General features: G+C 33.8%; 1 protein-coding gene across 1 annotated transcript in view; it reads left to right on the plus strand.

Moving 5' to 3' along the window:
- Positions 1-5,728: 5,728 nt before the first annotated feature.
- LOC102809133 (DNA excision repair protein ERCC-6-like 2) overlaps positions 5,729-14,833 on the plus strand; it is a 54,521-nt gene continuing 45,416 nt past the window's right edge. Inside the window, exons 1-12 of the mRNA XM_085504082.1 lie at positions 5,729-5,814; positions 6,081-6,243; positions 8,145-8,354; positions 8,905-8,986; positions 9,859-10,115; positions 11,338-11,441; positions 12,473-12,601; positions 12,750-12,833; positions 13,740-13,852; positions 14,101-14,200; positions 14,293-14,352; positions 14,646-14,761. Coding sequence (XP_085360208.1) covers positions 6,156-6,243; positions 8,145-8,354; positions 8,905-8,986; positions 9,859-10,115; positions 11,338-11,441; positions 12,473-12,601; positions 12,750-12,833; positions 13,740-13,852; positions 14,101-14,200; positions 14,293-14,352; positions 14,646-14,761 — 1,343 coding nt within the window. The 5' untranslated portion in view covers positions 5,729-5,814; positions 6,081-6,155. The remainder of the gene's footprint in view (positions 5,815-6,080; positions 6,244-8,144; positions 8,355-8,904; positions 8,987-9,858; positions 10,116-11,337; positions 11,442-12,472; positions 12,602-12,749; positions 12,834-13,739; positions 13,853-14,100; positions 14,201-14,292; positions 14,353-14,645; positions 14,762-14,833) is intronic.

The raw sequence follows: 14,833 nt of genomic DNA on the forward strand, positions 1-14,833 counted from the left end.
ATATTCACTGGTATTTGACAACCACTGTTCACGATAAATCCCTCAATATATATAGATATGTACGTAGATTTAGCAAACTGATGAGGTATGTCACCTACTGATTATGCGTTTTCTCAAAGAAATGATTTAGCTTGTATTATGGAATTTCAGTCTACAATTCGAAACATAAGATTTAATATACAGCTTTTATATATAAAATAGAGTAATTCCTTATTGAATTTGCTATCACAAGAATGCATGGTCATTTAACTTACGCCGGGGACGAGAACAGCACACACCTGCAGTTATATCGACCGATAGGACGCTATTATACCAATGCGCCGTGACCGGTGTTTTTAGGCAGAATATATTTTTTACTGTTGAGTATCAGCTTGTGGTGGATGAGATAGGGTTGCGTTGTGTAGAGAAATTCCATGGGACAAAGTCAGAGTTCCGTGAGATTCAGTTTATTACAACACGTCAGACTACATTGAAGTCAAAACCAGAACTACTCCCTCCAAAAATCTGGTAGCTTGGAGTATTTTCATAATGTTGTCAAAATAGAATACATAACTGTGATTGGCTCAATTCAAAGTGGAAGATTCCACTATCATAACAACAATTAATTAGTCTTAGTTACGAGTCAAAGGTTATAGAAAGAGGCGGCAAGACCAACACCTAACGTTGCAGCATTAAATGATAAACAAGATACAATGTAATACAATGTTATACTACATAGGTAAACAGTGGAATTCTATACCATGCATGTAAATAAATTTTGAAATGTTGAATGCAATGGAGCTCTCAGTGATACAGCTCAAGTATTGAATCTATGGAACCTTGGTATGAGGAAAACGCCCATAACACACGAACATTATTATTAAACTGACTTACCTAGTACACTTTGTTCGGCCGTCAATTGTGCCAAATCTCCTTTGCCGTTTTCTGGATTGTGAGCATGAAAACTCTGGAACAGTTTTCTATCAAATTCTCAGCGATGAAACTGTATAAGCTGTCCATTATACAAGATTGCTTTTTCCAAAGGCGTATGTTTTCGTCAGTGTGACCTTTACATTGGAGTAATGAGAAAAAAAATGATAAAAGCATATGTAAGGATTACGTATGGATACTTGAATGCATTACACAGTGTGCTATAAGGTTTCATGTAGCAATATATATTCTACTTCAGTTGTATTTGAGGAAGTAGTTGTACGATCTTTGGTTTAGTATGTGCAGTACATAGGCAGCTCGTGTAGACGTGAGGAGTGGTCCTTCCTTTTCGGGAATCGATAAAAGCAATTTAATCTCAATGCCATTAATAATCACTTACCCCATCTGCTTTGATTAATGTTGAAGTTTGAGAAAACGTCGAAACCATTTTAATTGTGATTTTGACAGTACAGTAAAATGTGTATCTTACCATGTGTGTAAATTAATATATTATATTAGATGTTAAAAGTTACAATATATTACTTGTATTTATAGGCCAGTGGCCTCTGTACCTTGAATAAATAAATATAAATATTTCAGAATACATTTTTATTAGTATCCTTCTTCCGTGCTTTGTAGCAATGAATTTGGATGATGATAACAGATAGTGTTATATAGTTATTGCTGCCATTGAAATCCAGCAATCCAGCGTTTGCCTCATTCATCTCAATAAGAATTCAGGGTGTATATGTTGTTCTAAAACACTAAATAGTTGTATACTACCCTGTACGTTAGATCAGATTCAATTTCCCGTTTGCTTCGTTTGAGTGTGAAAAATTCATAACGGAATTACTTGTATTCTACCTTTGAATCTACCTTATCCAATAGACGACATGATAGTTTCAGTGTCGCCTGTTGTCTCGTTTATTCCAGTCATGCGATGACTACTAAAGTCGTCCTCAAAATATCAATTTCCATGATAGGCAAATATTTCGAATGTCAGATTGTGTGATTTTAAGGTCTTCGTCCCATGTAATATTTACATCAAAAGAAGTCATATCCGTGCTTCGCAATCGCAACTCTCAGGCATAGAGGACTATATATTCAATTTAATCAACCACACAATAAACTGCAAACATCTTCATCACTATTATTATAAAGATCATCGTCATTTGAAGTTACTGACATGCAATATATAATGTCCATGTGTTATATTAAGTGACGTAAGCATATTGCTTGTAATGCATGCATTTTTTCAACCAAGGTGGTCGTCAATTCGTACCTTTAATTCCATCGTGTCGTGAATTTATTGAACATTTGTGATAATATCATATGGAGGAGTGAAGCATCGGATGGATGCGGTGTAGAAACTGCGACGCAATCAAATTGTTAATGATTAGTGAATGTCTGCTGTGTGACATTTTTATTGTACATTTTCACAATTTTTTTACAATTTTACTCCATGTACTTATCATTGTTACCTAAGTAGACACTCAGTAGTTTCAGCCTGTTATTGTACCATTTAATAGGGTGCCGTGATTGTTGCGTCAGCTACACAACTCATACGTCGTTAAGACTTTTCAAAAGTGATCCGAGCATTGGAAGCACGTTCATAAGTGTTTAATGGGAGAGTTTGGCAAGGTCTTGTTTGTGTGTGATGAGAACTTAACATTATCAGCATATGTGTACAAGATCTTCCATTGCTTCCAGGAGAAATCACCAATTAAATCTTTGCATCTCCTCTGATTGTATGAAGATGAGGCTTGATTGCAATAACATATAGAGGGCAGTATATAGTGAACACCCTTGCCATTGCCCCTATACAGCTATTCAGTGTAAAGATGTTTATAAAAATTATAAATAATGTTGCGATTTTTTACTCGATCTGGGGTTAGTATCATTTGAGTGCTTAAGCTGTGATACACATTTTTTTTAAATTCCATTTTGTTTTTTTCTACTTGGAATACAAATCAGGCATGCACGCATCACTTTCACTGAGGTATTTGAGTCGTGCACGTATTGTACGCATCACTTTCACTGAGGTATTTGAGTCGTGCACGTATTGCACGCATCTCTTTCACTGAGGTATTTGAGTCGTGCACGTATTGCATGCATCACTTTCACTGAGGTATTTGAGTCGTGCACGTATTGCACGCATCACTTTCACTGAGGTATTTGAGTCGTGCACGTATTACACGCATCACTTTCACTGAGGTATTTGAGTCGTGCACGTATTACACGCATCACTTTCACTGAGGTATTTGAGTCGTGCACGTATTGCACCCATCACTTTCACTGATGTATTTGAGTCGTGCACGTATTGCACGCATCACTTTCACTGAGGTATTTGAGTCGTGCACGTATTGCACGCATCACTTTCACTGAGGTATTTGAGTCGTGCACGTATTGCACGCATCACTTTCACTGAGGTATTTGAGTCGTGCACGTATTGCACGCATCTCTTTCACTGAGGTATTTGAGTCGTGCACGTATTGCACGCATCACTTTCACTGAGGTATTTGAGTCGTGCACGTATTGCACGCATCACTTTCACTGGGGTATTTGAGTCGTGCACGTATTGCAATACCTGCATATTTTGGCTTAACCAGACGTGAAATTACTTGTTTATTTTTTCTGTGTGAAAAGTTGGTACAGGTATATTGTATGTTGTGTTGTGTTAAGTTTCGGATTTTTTTTTCTAGATCGTTTTGTTTTGTGTATAAGTGAAGAGCTTAGAAGTACAATAATGGTGAGTGGGAAATTTCATTTTTTGATTTGATTTGATTTGATTTGATTTGATCTGCCATTTTGCCAAAAAATCAAGGATGATGTTAATGTACTCGTCATCGTCCAACAATGTATACACCGTATTAGATTTTTATATTTAACATCGCAGAAATTAATATAGATATTAACTGACAAGTGATCTGCGAAAGCCATAAACTATTATTAATATTCACCATTATGGGCTTCATTTGGTTCAAGTGTACAGCTAAAGTCACCGCCAGTGGTGACAAGATCTTCATTCAGTGATATTTAGTTTTGTCCGTTTGGTCACTTCTGTCAATGGGCACACATATATTGATGAGATGTACTAGAATGTCATTAATTTACACAGGCGAGTGTATTGAATGACCTGTCATAATGTCACTATGTGAAATAATTTTAACGGGAAGTTTGGTGATAACAAAATGGCTACACCTGTATAATCTGCACTTTCATTGGTGAGAAACACTCGCCTTTCCACACAACCTTCCAGTCACTTTTATCCGGTGGCAATTAGTGTGTCACTTAGAGAATATAGAAATTGCTGTGGCGATCCTTATTTTAGAGAGCTGTACACTTTCTAATGCAACACGGCATCTATTTACACTGTAAATTACCCCAGAAAATGATGTATCCGTGACAATGTTCATGATAGTAAAAACCAAGATTATAATGTTCATCAAATGTACACAGAAGGTGCATTGGGTAAAAATCGGCAGTGCGATTTCCATTCGTTCAAACATATTCTTTTATTGTCATTACGTCATTGAATACAAATCCTTTTGTGAAGTATCCAGAGAGTGACGGTAGTGATGTCGGGCTGGAAATCAAAACACTTTTCAATCTACTTCCTTGAATGAAGTGTATAAGTTAAAAAACTGTGATAGCTTCAGTGGTTAGGTGGGATTCAGTGATATCTGAGTAGAAAAGTCATTTACTTTATCGTCTCTATTAATTCCCGTTGAAACTACTGGTGTTATGAACAAGTCAGTGGACAGATCCAGGAGTACTCTAGACAAATGAATGAAGATCAAGACTTCACAATTAACAGCGACCCATGGAAAGTTTTCACATCTGACAGCGTGATTACATGTCAGTAGTTGGTCTCCTGTGTGAGCGGTCATCATGTCACACAGCACGCCTTCCACGTCTAAACAGAAAGGACACCAAAAACACGACAGAAACAGGACAAATATCAGTAATTACAGTGTATCAGGAGAAATGAAACAAACATCTAACAAACACAAAACACGCAAAAGAACTGTAAAGCGCGGAAAACGAGAACACAAAGGTGAAAACCCAGAGTGCACAATACCACGTATTGTAATGTAGTTGTATTGTACTAATATTTGATTGCATCTAATGTCCATCCATTAACCCTAGCAAACATACATTCCTATGGCTAAGCATGGAAGGTACTAATACTATGTCATATTTTAAATTGTAGGCTGGTGACACAGACTGAAAAAATGATGTATTGTGAATGATTGGGTTCTAGTACCTTTTGTTGTTTTCATATATCTAGGTTTTAAAAAGTGTTAAAAATGAAATTTTACTTTAATATTTTGCCCTATGGAATTGTTGTAAAATAGTAATTTTTGCAAAAAACAAGACAATTTTCTCACAATACGTCACTGTAACACACAAACAAATGCTATTTCACGGTGTCAAGAGACAATCCTCGGGGCGGACATCCGGGCATTTTCACCGCCTGGCAACCCGCGGCGGTGAAAACAAAGGCCCAAAACTCGCAGAAAACAGTACTTTGGGATGATTGTTGATACTCCTCTGAACAGTGTAACAAGATTAGCCCTACGTGTGTAACATATATACATTGGTTGTTCGGAATTACTTCAAGGTTGAGTTTGTGTTGTTTTCTCGAATTTTCACCGGCTCGACCGGCGTTCCACAGCAGCGCGCACAGAGCCCATAGAAATGCATGTACAGTGGTGCGCGTCTTAGCAACGTGGAACGTCTTGTGACGTAGCTCCGCCCCCGAGGATAGCTCGTTCTGTATGTGAAACGCCCTCTATTGTCCATGACCCGAGAACGTAAATAGGTCGAGTCAGCTGGTGACTTCCTATAGCGGGTAACATGAACTAGACCAGAGTTTATTCCGAAATACCGGTACATCAAAGTGTGAGTGATAAATATATATACATATGCATGTATATATCTAGTCCGTGACATTCTTGGAGTCAACATTTTTTACGTTTATTATTAATCGATTTCAAGTTCAACCTCAAATGAATGATATTGTTGACATGGACAGCTGGATAATCTAGATCATGCAAGTTTAGTTTATACAGAACAAAAGTAGCAGCAACTATCACCTCAAATCGATGACCATTCATGCATACATTGATTCTATAATGTGTTGAAATAACACGTGTTGTTGTTTTCAGTGAAAATGCCATAGAGCCACTGTTTAGTATTGAAGGGAGGTGTTGGTCTGTTTTGAGACGACTAGAAACAAGAAAATGTCTAGCGATACAGGAAGTGAGACACCCGATCTCGACTCGGATTTACGAGAAGATGTCCCCACGTGCATTAATAGGAAGGAGCACAGTAAGTGCGACAGTGGTTATTTAAATATTACTCTACTTCAAAAGTGAATTTCACATTGTGTTTTTGAGATAATTTAAAGCCAAAATTGTCTAAAAAAAGATGAATGTGCATTAACACTTCGATGGATGAAATAGAATGTATCTATATTCAAAAAATGGATAAGAGAATTCGGCATTTATTTTGATGTCGTGCTGCTGGTAATCAATTATGCTAATTTAGTGCTGATTGGTTTAAATAATCATAAAATGCACAACTTACGTAAGTTAATTTCTGTATTTTTTGTTGTTTTTTGCTGGATCTCAAAATAAAACTATTATTACACTATTATTACTTTTTTATGAAAATTAACAAAAATGGCCAATGTGCTTTTTTTTCATTTTGAGAAGAGCTCCACATAAATGTTACTTAACTATTTGTTGTTCAGTAACACCACGGTTACTAAAAAAGACGGTTATGAAACAAACCAAGTTTTTTTCATTGGATGCGTGTCGCGGGTAAACATTTGAAACAAAAGACGTACTAATCTGTGATAAATAAAATGTAGACAGGAAATCACGCAAATATGACATCATTTTTTCGCATAGTTCATTGCATTCAAAAACTGCACGCCATTTTATTGTTTATCTGTGTTGATGCTAAAAGTGTAAGTTGTTCCAGGGAATCCTGACAAAAACTCTCACTCAGTTTAAACTCAATACATATTTGGCATTTTCGTTTCTAAAGAACAAGATTAGCAGAAAACTGAAATAAAAAAACCAACAACACATGATCAGAAAAAAAGATGTCAAAAAAACATACATATATTTATATTTCAGCCATGCGAAAGTTCTAATGAGCAATGATACCACATACATTTTGTTGGAAATAAACAAAATATGCGATAAGATAACTGAAATGACCTGCCCATGCTCTACAAAATGCATGTAAGCAGACCAAATATGCAACAACAGGCAGTTCTAATGAAATTAAGAACGGTTAAAAATGGTTCGAAAAATCAATTTGCCTAAGAGACTGCTAGAAAGTTGTACCAAGAGTTCAGTTTATTCAAAAATTGTCGCGTTGACTAAAACTGTATTTAACTGCACGCTGAATATTGCAACATGAAAAATTCATCAAAAAACTGAAACAAGGACAGACAAGAACAATTAAACAGACATTTTATGAAACTGACGAAAAATTTAGAATACATTTTCAACAATTTCTACGGCATCTACAAAGAAAAATGTAAAGACTTGGCTGATCCAGGCCACGAAAGCACAAAGATACAATTTACTCTAATAAGTCCCTGAATCACATACAACCATCATAAGTACGCACAGTAGTATACTAAAAATTCATTTGGTAGTATTTTTTATAATAAAATGTATTTTAAAATAATGACTTGAAGGGGTTAGAATTTTCGTCACTTTTTCTCCCGGGACCCAAGCTTACTTTCATGACAACAGTGAAAACGACAAATGACAATTTTCGATTCTGAATGTTATCACAGTCACAAAGAGTACTCATCTGAAATGTACGTATAGTTCTTCATAGAGCCGTCTTTTTTAGTAACCGTGGTAACACAGACCATGGATCAAATCTTTCTCGCAATGCAAAGGTTGACACTTTCATGTGTGTGTTTTTTGTGTGTGTTTTTTGAAATAGCATTTTAAATTGCTGTTATGCCAACATTCACATGCTCTTGATTTCTGAAAATCACTTAAGCCAGTACCCCCTAAATTTGTACATAAATATTAAGCTTTTCTGCTGTAACTCAATAACCCTCTAGTATGCACAGCCCACAAACAATTCCTACATTTACTGATTCCGTGATTCAATAATTTCTGATTCCTTGCGTTTGTGAACTTGTGATTTCTTACATGTGTACTACAATTGTATCTTATAATTTTATATCTATACAGAGGTTTGGTGCATTGGAGACAGATGCCTGGCTCCATTCTCAGGTGATAATGAATTTTATCCTGGAACCATCAACTCAATCAAACATGATAAAAATGGTAAGAAGACGGCTGTTATCAAGTTTACTGGATACAAATCAGATGAAAATGAAGAATTTTCTTTTCATCAGCTCAGACAACCAGCAAGAAAGAAAACTACACCAAAGAAATGTGGTAAGAAATGGATTTCTTCAATTGCTGCACTTGTTGTGCAGTTTACATTTAAATTTTTGGCAAGTGTATTTCACACCTATTGTGTACATCGTTTGGAACCTCCCTTCCCCCACGAGTGCGCATTTTTATGGTGCTATTTAGATATAATTTTCTTGATGAAATTGCAAACTTTTAAGTTATTTAATAACAATTTTTGAAGTCATCAAAGTGCCATAAATAATACACTCACAAGATGAGTGATGGACCAACAGTATGTTGACATGGTCCTTGCCTTCTTGTCCTTCTCTTTGCCTTACTAGTATATGTTTGACTGATCAAGCTATGAAAACAGACAGGAATCACAGTCACTCTACTAGGAGAGTGACTGTGCAGGAATCAAGGAATCCAGAGAAGAACATTTGTACTACATATCGGTATATCCTAGTGAATATATGATCTACATATCAAAATAGTGATATTAAATAGCAGTGAAAAAATAATGCTTTTGCAGTTATGTTTAGTTTTGTAATAACTGTAATTAGAATTTTTTTTATTCATTTTTCTGGTTTAGATAAGCCATCGAGCAGTGCCTCAGACAGTACAAGCAGTATGTTCAGTCCTCTCAAAGGAAGTGAATTCATTGACAGGCTAAGGTATTGTTATGTATGATTGAGTAATCTGCATTCTCTGTTATCATTATCAAAAACTAGGACCCAAACTTTCGGGGAGGGGATGAAGTTAGTCTTTAGAGGATGTTTGGTTAATCCAATCATGGTCATTCCAGATTTTATTTATCACACATGGGTTTACTGTTGAATTCATTCGACTGAATTAAGTGCTTGAGATTTAATGGATGGTAAATATCACAAAACTGGTCACATACATGAATATAGTGAAATAAAAAGGGTTTGTTTCTTGTCATTATGCTCGTTTGAAACTTGTGCCTTGCGCATTCAGTACCAGTGAAGTTTGTTTGTTTTCTACTGTAAAATAATTTTAGCTGGAATTAATTTTCGCTGAAAAGACGTTTTGGGTGTTTAGTATGGAATTTATTTTCACTGTTTTTGATGAGTTAAATGTAAAAAAAGGTATATTCACTGGATTTTGTTTTCACTGAATCATTCCTTCGGTGAGAATAGCGAAAATTAATTCCGAGCGAAAATAAAGTATTTTACAGTATTTCCATAAATACTTTGTAAAATCCAAATCAACTTTTAATGCATGTCTTCAAAAGCTTTTATTTTATTTGGTGAATGTTGAATGTTTAACGTATTCTGATATATTAGTTAATTTTCAATTGTCCTTGTGACGAGAAGCAAATTTTGTGGTTTGCATATCATCTAATAGTAAGTTGACTCGTAGATGCTGGTTTAACACTCAATTTCATTTCGCTGATTTTGATAGTAAATATGGCTCAAAGTAAAGGCTTCTCCCGAGGCTTTTCTTCAGTGAGGATGTACATATAACTGTGACTTTGCCAGTAATAAAGTTTTCTCAGTACGCTGTCATTTATTTATCGTTGTAGACAAAAGTATGCCGAACTTGATGAAGAAGATTATGAGAACAGTTTTTCAAGTCCTGCATCCTCGTCCTCCACAAGGGATAAATTCACTACTCCTTCAAGACAGAGGAAACGACGAAAAGGAATTGTTGCTATCGGAGGTGAAACCATACAGTCACCATCTCAAAGAAGTTACTCTTTTGCAATGAAGAAAAGCGCCATGGCAACACCACCACAAGTTGAGTCTTCTGATGTGAAAAAAGATGGTGCAAATTACCATGGTAATGATAAATAAATTATATCCTTTCTTATCATTATGGTGGTTACATAATTATTTATTTTGGCTGATAAATGAAGTGCTAATGACTACATTTCAATGAAACTTGGTACATAGATGGTCTGTGACATTGCAAAGACCATATTAGTTTTTACATTAACATCTGTGCATATTAATAAAATGGTTAGCATGATAATAAGTCTTGTTTCCATCAATAGTGAAGTACTAGTTCAAGTTATAATCAACACATTATAATGAAACTTGGTACATACATGCTCTGGAACAATACACAGGCCTAATTAGTTTTGATTGTTTTGATCTATTTATAATGATTGCTCAGTTTGCATGCATATTAATTATCTAATTATTATTAGCCAATTTTTGATATCTCAAAAATCTGATTTAAATTGAACTTGTGGTAGAAATGCTCTGACAGAAATTTGTTATTCATAATACTGTAGGCCTCCTGCCTCAAGGTATACTCATTGTAATTACATAACATTTTACAGAGGACAATGTAATTTTACAGTAACTGAAAAAGAACAAAAAAATATGAAAAGAACATGAACTGTCAGACCAAAATAATTGTATTACTTTTTTTGTGGCGAGAAAAATAAATTTCAAAATTTATAATGTAAATCACATTGTTTTCATGTTGTGCATCTCAAATAGTAAACAAATATTAGTTGCCAAGCTTCTTGTTGGAAAGGCTAATGTCAAATTTTGAATTAATTTTTAATGTCTCTAACTCTCCTCAGCACATGGGAGCTCTTTCTAAGCTTTCTTTGATTTTGATCAATTACAACCTATAGCCAAATTGAAATTATGTTCATTTGGTCAAGAATTAATTAGGAAATTATAGAAAAATACATAGAAATTTACAAAAAATATTTTAAAGAAAAATGTTGCCATTTAAAAAGAGTGAGTGAAATGATAATATTTAAATACGTAAGTTTAAGTTTAAAGGTAATGATATTTTACCTAATTATCTCTCTGATGGTGAGAAATTGTTCAAACATCACACATATATCACACATTGTTTTGCATTTTGTTGTAAGATGATTTAATTGGAGCTAAAAATGTAAAATGCAACCATGTAACTCTGATATTTTAACTAAATTTAAAATGATCGCCATGTTTGACATGCCTAGACCAATCACATTCAAACTTGACCTTACCTCTATTGAGTTTGACCAGACCTTACTTATGCCACTGTATGATTGTAGGTTTCACAGATAGTGATTTGGAGAGACCGTATTTTCCGGCTATATGTAATTGTAAAACTAAAGAACCATTGATTTTATCAAAGTCAAAACATTCTGTTGTCCAGGTAAATAATTTCAGTTATCTATTTCTAATAAACATACAACTTCAGCTTACATGTTTGTTTTGTTTTGGATCAATCTTCAGTACTGTTTGATGGCTCATCGAGTGTTTTTGATCACATGAATCGAATGGTGCATCCACAATGAGGACTTTTGCAAGTCTGAATAGCATAATTCATAAATTACCTTGTTTACGCAATGTGATTATTTAATCAGGAAGTACAAAGATTAGAAAGTAGACAGACATATTAATTCACTAATAACAGTGAAACATTGAATAAACTGTTTTCCGTCCATTTCGTTGTCCCATGTTATGCGTAAAATCAAACATAAAAACTTAACTAAGAAAGGTCATAGCATTGTGGTGGCATCAAAACATTGCATGAGATTTGACAAACAAGTATTTTCTGGGTATTTTCTTGCTCAATAACGTACAATACACATTTTATGATGGTAAAATTTGATGAAGAAAAGTTATCTGGCATATTCCTCCCCAAAAAGTTACATATTTTGACATTGAGCTATAAAAACAAAAAATTGAATCTCATAATCAATTCATTTGATTTTAGCTTGATCATCTGCACATTTTGTGCATCACACAAGATCTCCCAGTACAAACAGTTACTATTTTAGAAATAATGGAAACAAAAATTAAAATACACAAAATACTTATTTATGCTTCATGATGTATTTTTTACAATGGTGTATATTTTTTACATCAAGAATAACAGTGGATATGCTATTAACGTTTTAATTCATACTATTTATTTATCGCATTTATTTATTTCATGTGAACCCAAAACAAACACAGTCTACACAAAAAAATAGTTTGTTTTTAAAAGTTTCAGGCTAAGTGCTTTCCATTGGTAAATGTTGGCCATTACTGTTCTCATTATAGTCATTTAGCATTTTTCTAGCAAAAAGACCATCCTGCTACCTTATAACTTATTTCGACTATAGATACTCCTCTATTATTTTCATAAATGTATGCCCTACTAATAGAGCAAATACAGTATATACAATATTTGTTTGACAGGTTCCTGCCACTATTCATCAGTATCTAAGAGACTACCAGTGTGAGGGGATTAAATTTCTGTACAGTCATTACAAGAACAATAGTGGAGCCATTTTGGGTGATGACATGGGACTTGGAAAAACTATACAGGTGAGGGAAGTATTCATCTGTAAATTGTAAATATGCCACAAGTAAAATAATCCTGTAGTTTGGTTTAATCTTGGTACTATGGTACAACTTTTATGATAATATGTAGATAGTTCAATGAACAGTATGAATTTTCTAATTATAAATCCAGGTGATTGGTTTAATATGCGCAATTTTAGGAAAGACTGGAACAAGGGAAGACTGTCAAAGAAAAATGCCTAAATTTCTACAGAAGGTGAGAATATGATTAATTTACATAAATAATGTGTTTCATCAAAATATTCAGATTTTATTCACAGCTCAAAACTAGAAATAATGTCTGGTATTGTGAGGAGCAGTGTTGATATTTTTTGAAGCATTTATTTTAAAGAAAATATATATCAGTACTGTGTTCACTCAGTAAACATACTTCAGGGCGTGCACTCAATATTTGTGTGGAATACTTAAAGTTAAATTTGGGGATTACTATTTTGATTTGCCAAAATTAGTGAATCAAAACAGATTTTAAACTACCAGTAGTGAATAATAAATACTCTCCGGTTGTTGGCAATTACTGTGTAAATTTGAATCTTTTAATTTGTTAATTCTGCAAAAAATGTTGAATGCACATATAACTAGAATATCCTCATTTGCAAATGTAATTGCCTTAAACTGTAGTCATAGAAATTTCTAAAATAAACTTGACATCATTTCAAAGAAAAATAGCATTCATAATGATTGGTAACTTAAGGTTATTGGAACATGATCAAGTCAATAGATTCAGAGTTGCACTCTATGTACTGCCCTGGGTCAGAACATAACTCAGGGGTGAAAAGATATCTTGTGATGTGGATCAAAACTACAAAATTTTTCTGTAACTAAAACATTAAGAAACTGTGAATAATAAAGTTGCTCATATAATTATTTGTAATATTGCAATGGATTCTTGGAAATATTGCCACGTCCCTACTCCAATATAGCAATATTTGATGAAGCGCATTAGTATAATTGTTTATTGTCATTTGATGACAAAATTGCATATTTTTGTTTTCAATGGATTGTGAGTTTCAAAACTAAATTGTATAAATTATGTTAATTTACTATGTTTTTGACCAAGTGACTGTCAGTGTGCATGTACAAATAATTCCTGTGTTCGTTTTAGGACATTGAAAAAGACGACAGCGGATTAAAGAGTGTTTTTCTGATTGCCACGCCAAAGACTGTACTTTATAATTGGCTGGATGAATTCAAAACATGGTCTTACTGTAATGTGGAGTAAGTAAAAATAAACATATTAAATAATAGTGCCTAGAGCTGGATAGCCAGATAAGAAAAGTAAAGTATATGTGAGTATCACAATTCCATATTTGTTCTGTTAGAAGGACAACTCAAATGAACTTGCATATATTTTACACTACATCATGGAAATATTATTTTGATCATAAAAACATTTACGTAAGTGCATGTTTACTAATAGAGCAAATACATGTATTTAAATTTTGTCTGATCTAAAATTATTTTAGAAAATATCATGGAAAAGACAGGGAAGCAACACTGATCAAAGCGATGAAAGGCAAGCTAGATGTAATCCTTACAACTCATGAAACTTTGAGAGTCAGTGTGGTAAGTATGTTTTACTTAATATCTGTTGTTGTTGGTTTATATTTAGGGTTGTGTATGATATAATAATAGTAGTTATGTTTTATATACTGTAGGATGATCTGAACAGAGTGAATTGGTCAGCTGTATTTGTTGATGAAGTCCATAAAATTAAGGTACAATATGAAATTTGTATTGTATTAATGTAAAAAAAATATTTTAAAAATTAATTTTTTGTTGTTTTTGCTGGAGTAAAAAATAAAATCCTATATTTTATATTTGAACTCATCAAAGATCTAAGAAAGTATTTTATGGTAAATGGTATTTGAATCATCGATAATTCTCATCTCAGTAAGAGTGTGATTTGATTTGATTTTTTCCCTAAAATTTTAACTGCTTTTTGAACCAACACAGGCCTTCAAAGCACTTCAATTTGTTTTAACTATGGCTGTATTTTCTTTGATATTAGGAACCAATGGCCAAGGTAACACAAGCCTTCAAAACACTAAGAACCAAACGTAGATATGGATTAACTGGAACCATTTTACAAAATAACATGTTGGAATTATGGTGTGTTCTTGACTGGTATGTATATGGTTTATTTTTATCTGTCTCGTTTTGATAATTTTAAATATCATACATATGCCTTTGAGAAAA

The sequence above is a fragment of the Saccoglossus kowalevskii genome, chromosome 9 (genome assembly GCF_978046115.1).
Source record: "Saccoglossus kowalevskii chromosome 9, keSacKowa6.1, whole genome shotgun sequence".
Classification (NCBI taxonomy): domain Eukaryota; kingdom Metazoa; phylum Hemichordata; class Enteropneusta; family Harrimaniidae; genus Saccoglossus; species Saccoglossus kowalevskii.